Raw genomic sequence first — 11,150 nt, forward strand, 5'->3', positions numbered from 1 at the left:
ATACAGGGAAAAGAGTTGTCATAAGGAGACTTACGGAAGTTGAAGAGGAAAAACAGTTGTTCTAAGGTGTCTTACCGCCGTAATATTTATATTGCTAACGGATGAACGGATGAACGAAAAAGCCCTAATGAAGCATGTGTGCTTTGAATTGCCTCAGAGTTCCAGCTTTTTAGCAGCTAAAAAGGACGAGTTGGGTTAATGCTTTTTCTGCTTTCAGGATATTTCTGCTGTCTCAATTCTGTACAGATTGTACGAGCAACAATGAACTGTGAGGCCACGCTTGCTGTAACATCTCCTGCGTCTTGTATGATTTCTGTCCTATGTGGTTATCTAATGTCTTCAAAATATGTAAGGGGCTCTGAAACATCCATCCCTCTGCCCAACTAGGCAGGAAGACGCTGGTGCTTTCTAAAGGAAAGGAACGGTCAACCTTATTTCATAAACTTTTCCTTAGGAAAGTAGCTAGAAAAGTAACTTAGGTCTATGTTGCCCTTTTAACTCTCAAGAGAATGTAATTTGAAGATAAAATTTAGACACTTCTTGACAATGATGTGTTAGTACAGCTATTTACTCTTAATTAAGGAGCCTGGAAAATTCAGACATAAATTTGATAGTTGCTATGATAGAGAACGAACTAATTGGTAAAAGTACTCAGAAATAAATTTTTACAAACCTTTTTTTTTTTTTTCTTTTTCAGATATGAAGCTCTGGGCCCTGTGATACTTACTGTGCTGGTTCTCGCCACTGGAGGATGGCTGCCATTCTCTGTGAAAATTGTTCTGGTCAGTACCACTACACCCACGTCAACCAACCTCTTGAAATCAGCCGCATGTTGCTCCTGATTATGCTCGGAAAAGTGTTCCTTGATTTCTTCATGTTGCAAGTTAAGCAAAAAAATGTGAAAGTTAGTTTTATGGGAAACTTTTGTGTTTCACTGGCACTTCTCGATTTCACACTGCTGATGAGTTTATTTTTCATTTTCTATTTTGAGGACTTTGCACTCTGGGGTGTGCGATTTACAAAGTACCATATTTGCTTATTCACTCAGATAATTTCTCTCACCTATGGTATTTTGCATTACCCGGTGTATCTTGTGGCTGGTCTGGATTATTACATGACTATAGCCCAAACCTCTCAATTTCCTAAAAGAGGTCAAAGATTACTTTACGTATTTGCTGTGGTTGTTATATGGATGTCAGGGTTTTTTTGTATTCTGAAAGTTCCTGCTGTCTATGAAGAACTAGAAATTCAGAACCGTTTTCCTCCTTATCAGTGTCCTCTCTATGCCAGCGTGCAGAGCTACTCAGTCTCCTGTGCCATGGTGCTGCTCATCGGCACGGCTCTCATGACTTGTCGGAAGGAAGTTCTAACCACGCTGCTGTCTGTCAGGGTCATTTCCTTTGCCAGTCAGCCTGTTCTGATGTTCTCCTATGTGTCTAACAACAACAGCACTTGCTTTAAGTGGCAGCTCCTGACCAGACTCCTCATCTGTTTTCTTGGCACTTGGGCACCTTTTGTTCTTCTTCAAATTATCATTTTGTTTCTCGGTGCTCGGATTCCAGCCTACATGGAGATGAACGTCCCCTGGCTGTACTTCATCAACAGCTTTCTCATCGCCATAGCATACTGGTGTCGATGTCACGATGTTGAATTGACAGAGGAGATGTGGTCTACAGATCCGTTTGTCAGCTGGAAATTCTGCTTTATGCCATTTAACAATGAAAACACAGAGCCAGCTGATAAGACAGGCACAGTAATTGTAATCTGTTAATGAGCTGCTGACTGAAAAGACTACAAATAAGTGCTGCGCGTGTAGACAGAAGCATGCACTCTGACGTTCTGTGACCGTGTCCTTACAGATAAAACAAGGAAACATCTCCAGGGCTACAACTGGTGGAAAAAGTCCAACAATGTCCACCAGTATTGTAATGAGCATTGCAGCAGAGCGTAGTCGGACACCGCACACTTCCACACTGGGTTCCAGTGGGCACCTGCCAGTTCAGAGAATTTAACTTGAAAGTACGGGTTTCAGAAAAGACAACTACTTACAAAAAACAAGTTTTCAGTTAAACCTTATGTTTATGACTAGAATTTTACACTTGCTTTAAATAGAATGATCTCAGGTTTTATAGTACAAAATGCAATAAAGTCTTATTCCAAGCTGGAGCCCTTTTATCAGTTATGTACGCGTGTTAACCTACCATCAAAGGTTCAAACAACTTCTGTGATTTTTTGAAGTGTATTTTCTTGTTCAAGTGTGACTTTTTGTTAGTTTAAGCTAAGGGTCGTCTGTTTAATGAGAATTATTTTTTTTAGTTGATGTAAAGCTCCAACTCCTACAGAAATCTAAACTTTGTTTACGTAGTACAAAAATAGTCCAAGAGATGCAACTTCCACAACTACAGGAAAGGTGGTGATGTTTCATTATTTCTTTGCTACTGCTCCTCTAATGTATATATGTACATATTAAAAATTAAATAATTACAGTCAGGGCAATAAGCAGCAAGACATAAATACATGCCCAAGGTTAAAGAATGGCTTAAATTAAAATAAAATTTATTTTGAAGCCAAAATTACTTGAAAATTAAAATAGTTAAATTTGAAGCAAGACTACTTCAGTAGGGGAAGAATTAGTCAGGCTTCTAGCAAAAATACTCTCTTCATTTTCAAATTACTGCAGTTTTATGAAGGTCTTGATTTAATTTTGTAGAAGAGAAATAAATGATACACAACCAAAGCAGACAAATGGAAGTAGCATTTATTTCTGAAGCACTGAACTCACAATACAATGTTGTATTGAAATAGAAACTATATAAGTAAATGATGCTGTAGGTTGGTTAATCATTCACCCAGACCCACAGGGAACAATGATATCGCACAAGAATACTCATTAAGAAAAATCTGCAGATAACAAAAGGTGCAATTACAAGCAAGTTTAAGCAGCATAGTATAAGGTGCTTCGTTTCAGCATTTGTATGATGAACTTACCCATTAACAGACAGATTAAAGAAATTTCACTTCTACAGATCATAACAAATGAGAAAATCTAAAATTCATTCACATGCTAATTGGTAATAGGAAAGTGCTTTTTAAAAAAATGATTCGCAAAGTGAAGATCATATTTTTACATAGTTCACTGTGTGCTCTTCAACTGTAAAATTTAAATTTTGTGTTATCATTTACATTATTATATATCAATTATAGACATAGATTTAATTGCAGAATTTAACACTATGTGGGCTAAAATTTCTTACAAAAGAATATTCCAGTATATCACTCCATAAGAGTACACAATCACATCTCAATCATAGATTAATCGTACATTTCTGCAATATATCAAAGTCCAATTATCATTCTTATTTATTACTTCACCCCACACGGTGCTTCTTTCTCCCATAGCCTGATAAATTTCCTGGATGTTTCAGTGACATAATCAAAAGGACATGAGTGTTTTTAAGCAGTAGAAAACGGTTTGGGGGAAATTTGTTAAAAAGGCCATCAAAAGGACAGTAAATGATCAAAAACCGAATTTTAAAACTAGCGCAATAAGAGGAGGCAATGCTTAGCAATACAGTTTGAAGTGTTTGGCACCACAGGTTATTTCATCCTTTATACTGGAAAATGTATTTGGAGGAAATTCTATTTCCTCAGTAAAAGTAGGAAAGCACGTGCAATGTTAACTTGAAAAACGACCTTATGCAATCGCTCCCTGCTGTCTCAAATTTTAATTGCTGTTATTTAGTGCTTGAGATGCTATAGGAAACCATGTCTAAAACATGGTTTTGACACAGTATTTCTTCAGGTTTTATACAAACTGGACACCCACTGAAATGGGGTTGAGAAAATATTTACAAAACCTAATTCCATTTAAAAACCAGCAAGTCTCTCAAATACAGCAATGCACCAGGCATTTCAGAAGATCATGAAATAGCTAATCCCTACAGACTTGGCAGGCAAGGGAAAATTCCTAATTCGAAATTAATTTAACAACAGATGAAGGCAAAGTTGTTTTCAAGAACATACATTTCAGATGCTTCTATTTTGTGTGATTGGTCTCACCCTTCTGATTCATTACCATACCCAGAACTGGAACTGCAAGAAGCTAGCTAAGGCTGCTGATGTATTTTATTTACCAGTGTGGTTCAGCTTCTCAACCTGTAATTCAAGTTTACACAACCCCATCTATCCTGACGAGGCAGAATTCCCGTCGTCGCTGCAGTGCTTCTAAAGCCATTTTGAGTTTTTAAAATTTTGCTTTTTACAGGGAAGCCACAACGTGCAGCCAAAGCAACTATTAACGTACTGATGTTACATCACTGCATTACTATCGAATTCCTTCTTTCCTACTCTTTGGGGAAGAGTGCCAAAGAGCATCAACCTTCAGGCTGTGGCTACACCCACCGCGTAGGTAGTAGTGGCACTGCAGGTCTTCACAGAGTATCCAACTCTGGCATCTGAGCCTGCTAAGTAACTCTTTTAAAATGCATTAACAGCAGCTCTCTTTGTAAGCCCACTTTTATCCTTGACTTTTTATGGAGGGAGATACCAGTTGTGAAGTGATCTTTACCCTATTACCCTCCTATCGACTAAGTCTTTTCCACTGTGCATTTTCTTTTCTCTGGTGCTTCAGGGAAGCCCCAACACTGAATCTTGAGTCCACCCATATAACCATAAACCATCACGCTGCAGAACAGGATTACCGTTTCACTGCCAGATAGAAAGAGGAGAGACACTATGCTGGGAAGGTGGTAGTACCTGAAATAATAACTACAGACAACCACTGCTCTATCTCCTCTGTACATTACTTCGTATGCTGTGCCAGCAACTAATGGCCTTACACCACTCAAATGCTTTACAGTCTTTAATTCTTAAAGGATTATTTGATATTAATGGTAACAGCGGCTGAAGTGTTAACCCTTTATGAGAAACTTCCATACTTTCCTCATATAAAGAATCCCTCTTTTAATGAGATATTCTGTGTGTTTTCAACTCTAAATAGAAGGAGTTGGCACTCCTCAATAAAACCCTTCATTCTTTACATACATCTTTCCTCATCAGTACTGGTTTGCTAACACCATAACACAAAGCCTACTTGAAAAGGAAGTTGGGCGTACGCAATATCTCATTGTTCTTTCAAACATCAACTTTGCAAAAAGCTGCCAGAGGATGGCAACACCCTGGCTGCCGGTACACGGGCCAGGTAGTGGAGGACAACACCAGTCTTCAAAAAACAGATAATGCCTCCTCAATCCATGATATCTGTGCTTCTAGCCTAATCCCATAATCAGTGAGGATACCCTGATTTGGTAGCTATGAACAATACTATAGCCTTGCAACAGCCCTCCATAACAATACAGTGCTTTTTACTCACAATTAAAATGCTCCGTAAGTGTTATGTATTGCACTTAAATGATATTTATGATTACTATTCTATAAAGGTACAATTGTGCTCAAATTATAATCCTTTCTGGATGAGAACAAATCTCTTTACATCTCCTTTTTCTAGCTCCTTACTGTACACAGTCATTTTAGGTAATTCAGCAGGCAGCTAATACATGCTGGAAGTTTAAAATTTTTTAACCTGAAACCTGTTCATAACACTGCCTGCCAGAACTGTGCTTCAGAAAAGTGAGATCAATGGTTACAAAAGCTAGAGTATAAGCGCGCTACACACCTTCAACTGCGAGCATATTCACACCTTTGAATTTTGTTTTTTCCTTCCACTTTGCTCTAAGAGATAAGTAAATAATATGCACACCCTCCAAGTGAAGGCGCGGGTGTGTATATGCTTTAACGTTGAGGTTACACAAACCTACACAGCAGCTTAGGATGGGACCTTGAGCATGTGTGAAGTGCTGACCATGAGACAAGCAGGACACAAAATGCTCCAGCCAACGCAGCTGACACCCAACAGGGCAAAAAGCACATGTAGACATCTATATGGAGAAGGACATGGCACGCAATAGAGCTCTTCCAAAGTTATGAAGGTGCTAAAATTGCAAAATTGCTTTTGTATTCAGTCTATGTCCAGGCTCTGACCGCAGGGTACAGGCTGTCCATCAGCTCACACTGCATCAGGGACAGCTTTTTGAAAAAGAAAATAGACGTAGCATCTACACAGCAGGCACGTATCTTGATCAGCATTACCAACTCTTTTTCTACATGTCAGTATTTGCAAAGCCATCCAGTGAATGTAACTACGTAGAACCAGTAGGGTCTAAATAAGTCCTTATGACTAAAAGCAAATTCTTTTGAAATGAACTTAATTTAGGCTTAGCTTAAATGAACTAGGCATCATATGAGTTTAAATTTCTTTCTCCTCACAATATTTCCTATTTGAAACTACAGCTTACTGTGCAAGACTGACTTAAAAATTAATTCACTATGAGCAACTATTAACACCTTATTTTGAAATTATGCATTTATAGCTCTGTTCCTACCTGTTCCACTCAGTATTCAACAGGAATAGTACATTTAAAACAAAAATACTTTAAAATGTTAGTTTCTCTCCATCTCTAATAAACTAATTTCGGTGAACATTAAAAAAAGTATCCTAGATTGAGTTGTTTGCAGAGTCATTATCTGCAGCCTAGAACAACTGATGAGTAAAAGTCGGGCTAGTGAGAGACAACTGCATATCTAAATATCTCTATGCAATTCTGGTAAGAAAATAACCCTGCAAGCTTTTATACACGTGCTTAATTTTAATATGAATATTCTCAATACAAATCAGAAGAACTACTCATGTTATAAATTCTGTGGATGTCTAATTATTTGCAAAACCAGGACTCGCAGTACAGCTGTCACTGTATTCTTTGATCACTTAGAGCTATACATTTGTCAACGTGTAAAAAATTTCTTAAGCTACTGAGCTGTTAAGTTTCTGCACTGATTTCGTGATACTCAAATGAGCGCAGTCATCTGAAATAGGCATTAGTTTTAACTGGTATACCAGGCGGTGACACGCTACACCCAGCAAAGCCTCACTACAAAAACCTCCATTCAAACTACAGTTAAATGGTTTTATACCCGAATGTTTCCTTACAGCTAAGATCAAGATAAAGAAGTGATCCAAAAGTTATCATAAACCTACTCAAATACTTACTATTATCCCATTTCTTTGCTCTTGCTGCCACATCTGCAGTTATGATGGACTCCATCTGTTCTATCCAAAAGGCTGGATTCCCACTTGTGATTTGTCCAAAAAGAAGTTAGGGGTGAAAAAAAAACCTGCTTTCACAGGAAAGAAATGAGGAAATGCATGTTTGCAGGACATAAACCGCCTATTTGAGGTATCTCATTGACACAAATCTAGCAAAGGTGTTACCCTCCATCAAGAACTTAATTTCTGGAAAAAGTATGATGGATTAATGGGTAAGGAACGTATCTGCAATACAGTTTGTTTAAAAACCCTCCAAATGTTCTCTGGTGATCCAAGCCAACTGACAGTTTAACTTGACAAGATGGTTATTTTTCATTCTATTTTTCATTTTCTGTATCAGCAAAGTGACAAAGGCTCACGAGTGGGCCAAATGTGAGGCAATATGGGTCGGCTGGGAGAAGTCAGCAATTCATTGGCAATGCTTGTTTTTGAACAAGGAGCAGCCTAGAGCTCCTGGAGCACTGTCGGCAGTGGAGGCGGCCGAGCTTCCTTGCTGGAGCTCTCCGTTTCTGTGACAAAGCAGGATTGCTGAGTGATATGTGCCAGATTAAGCAGGGGAGTCTCCATACCCATTTTGACCACTCAGGTGCACCTCTTTAAAACCCTAAATAAACTCTGAAGCTGAGACGAGCATAATAGTTATAATTCTACTGGAAGAAATCTTGACAGTCACGTTGAACCCAGTGCTCTGCAAGAGGGTTTTGCCCTGAGCTAATGCTGTAGTTTGCATTAAGAAGTAGGGGAGGATGGAGACCAGTGGAGAAAAAGGAAGGGAAAAAGCCATCCAACGTATCTCCCTTTTGAGCTAAAATCCTACGGCATCCTGTATTTGTTTCTATAGGAACTGAAATATTTCAGGGATTACTCTGAGATGTAGCCCACAACAGCAGCAGTCTGAATACAAAATACAAAACCCCAGGAAATAAAGCTAATGAAAAGGATTTCCTGTAGACACATCCAGTGAAAGTGTTAAAAATCCACAATACTTCTTCTTTTGCAAGACAGTCTAACTTAATTTGAGGGGAAAGCCATGGGAAATGGTAGTATAAGACTGGGAAAACCTCACTGATCTGAACAGAAACAAGCAATTGGTACGTAAAATGGTTCTGGAGGAATATTACTCCAAGTATTGTATTGCTTTTTTGAGCAAATGCAAAAGCTTCTGAAGTAGACTTTAGTTGCACTTGGAAGTTTTCCAGCCTACTTTCACATACAAGTGTGATTTTTTTCAGACCCATTTTATTGACACAGCTATACTGGCAAACACTCCAATCCCTGTCCATTTCCCTCAGTATAGGTTAGTATAGCCGTGTCTGCTTTTAAGTTCCCGCTTTATGCCAAAATCACTGAGGGAGAAAAAACTTTCAATATGCATAAGGCCCACATTCTTATTTGCTGCATTCATGAATATTTAAAGCATAGCTCACTATCTGTGGCTCTCCCAAAACCACAGAAAATGTAGCGTACCAGAAGAACCAGAACAGACATGCATTAATCAGGTCTACTCTGAGCTCCTTGGCATCTGCCAGTGACTATGTCCAAGAGTCACATACAAACACTAGCTGTAGAAGTTCTCCTGAAAACTGTCTAATAAAGCAAAATTAAAACAACCGTGAAATTCTCATGCACGTAACAACACTGTGATTAATTGCAGGTCTAAGTAAGACTCATCATAGCTCCACATTTTCAAATATGCCTTAAGCCATTATTAAATCACATTTACGTATAACTACTTTTTACATTGCCAAAGAACAGTACAATCAGAAGACAGATTAAAAATTAGCCAGTGAAATTTTCGTATAAAAATAATGGAACTTTAAGACAAAAGCCAAAGGATAAATATCTAAGATATCTTTAGTCTTCAATTAGCTCATCAAAACAGAACGCATCCTTTAGAACATATGTTACAGATATGCTACACAGTGTATCTTACAGAAATGCTACAAATGGGAACCTACTGTCTCTGTCATTTGAATATCTTTCAAATGAACATTGCCAAACGTTGAACCTTCAATTAAGAAGTTTATTTGACAACAGTAACTGAAGACAGAAAAAACAAATTAGAAAGTGCTTAGCAACTTCCCTCCAAAATAAAGCCAGACATCGATTAATTCTCTAAAGCCTTTGGTGCCATTTGGATAAGGGCTCTCACCACGTACTAGCATGTAACAGCAATGGGTTGTCTTAACTTGGAGCTTCAGTGGTTAATAAAAATATTAATAGCATCTGCTATTAGTAAGCTCAAACAGTTGTAATTAAAAACAATGATTGTAATTTTGATCTCTGGAAGATAATGGTAGAATGTCTGTTAATAGAAGCAAAGCAATAGCCTAATTAAAGGAAAATGAAGCACAGATTTTTCTGTAATCCCAATTTACTCTTCAAGGTCATCAGTTAAATAATATACATATTAATCTACCTGTCATAAGCCTTCCTTTCAGCCAGCGTATGTGCATTGACTCCTTTTGATCTAGGTCAGCAGTTCTCAAATTTTAGATCGGTTCCTCTTCTTTTCACAAATACTTTAGGGTCCCCCTGATTATCTCCCTACAGAAGCATTTATTATGCATTAATCTGCATAAAATACAAAATACATTATTTGTAGACACATACACATATTTAATTCAAATATACACAACAACTCTATCAGGACACATACCCTTCTTTCCCTATAGAAGAGCTTAGGGATCTAGGTCTGTACATAAGGGGAGTGGAGCTGCAAAAGGGAAGGAACAGAAGGTACAAAATACATCCATGAACATCCGTACACAGGGGATGGGGAAGCAAAGGCCAAGAAGGCGCTGCTGCCTCAGAGCCCAAGTAGCTTCTGAGAATGTCAGTAACTGGAGAAACACGTATTTGTTCCACACAGAGCTTGAGAGAGGGAAGACAGAGGGAGACACTAATCCCACTGCCTGGTTCTGCAGCATCCAAGTCAAAATCTTCTGCCAGAGGGACAAAGCAGGGCCTCATGAGCGTTCCCCCAGAGCTGCCTGGCGGTGGCACTCCTCCTGCCCACCCGCAGCTCCAGGCTCCCTCAACGCAGCAGCAGCTGCTTCTACACCCAGCTCTGCAGGGACCTCATCGAGCAACTCACCATGCTCCTTCCTCAGACTACTGCAAGCCCAGCTCACACTAGCCAGTGGACAAATAAAAGGTGCTTGGAAGGTTCCAGTGAGGCAATGGGAATGCACTACAGGAAAAGACAAGTTAGAAGAGGTATCAAGAACAAGAGCATCTGAGCTATGCTATCCCTTCTCTACCTCCAGTCTTTAAAGTTCACTTGTCTCAACATGAGCTAGTTCTGACTGCAGTTTTCAGCCCCTCACGCCTAGGCAATAAGGAACCTCAACCCTGAGTGTTCTCAGACCTTTTCAGGATCCACTCTGAACCCCCATTTGAGAACTGCTGGTCTAGTTTAACTAGCAGCACGTGAAGCTACAAACCTAACAGCTTAATGCCCTCTTAGTACATAGCAGCATACAAAGAGTAAAGTAACATGTGCTTCAGTTACCTCTGGCAAGAGTATCATGCCATTGCATTTCAGTAGCCTGACAATAAGGATTTTGATGAGACATCTACATGGTTTATAGTATTTCCAGACTTGAAGAAAATACTACAGTGGCAGAGATGAGGGTAAGCCTACATAAGGAAAACTGGCTGCCAACCTACCCCTCACAAACAATTTGCTCAAGACTAAAAGAAACTCAGAGAGCACAACTAAATGCATAGCATTTTACTGTTATTAGTGCTTCCACGGGGTCTGTGGGCACTTCTGTTACTTCAGTCCAAAAACTGCTGTATGTGGGAAAAATCTTTCAGAATACAGCAACAAAATTTAAATCGTGTTTAAATTGGGGTGGGTGCTGGGGTGTTAATCTTAAACTTACAAGATAAAGTACATGTTGGGGAATATTTAACCTCTCACAGCATATTTCACTTCATGTTTTTCCATGAACTCCCACTTCAACTCAAGGTATTACTCAGG

At 39.0% G+C, this 11,150-nt stretch overlaps 1 protein-coding gene across 1 annotated transcript; it reads left to right on the forward strand.

The window, feature by feature from the left end:
* The first annotated feature begins 751 nt into the window (after positions 1 to 751).
* Positions 752 to 1,771, forward strand: GPR160 (G protein-coupled receptor 160). Its single transcript, XM_009884434.1, has one exon. It carries the CDS (start codon positions 752 to 754, stop codon positions 1,769 to 1,771), a length of 1,020 nt encoding a protein of 339 aa, XP_009882736.1.
* The last annotated feature ends 9,379 nt before the right edge of the window (positions 1,772 to 11,150 follow it).

This window comes from Charadrius vociferus, unplaced genomic scaffold (assembly GCF_000708025.1).
Source record: "Charadrius vociferus isolate BGI_N301 unplaced genomic scaffold, ASM70802v2 scaffold104, whole genome shotgun sequence".
Classification (NCBI taxonomy): domain Eukaryota; kingdom Metazoa; phylum Chordata; class Aves; order Charadriiformes; family Charadriidae; genus Charadrius; species Charadrius vociferus.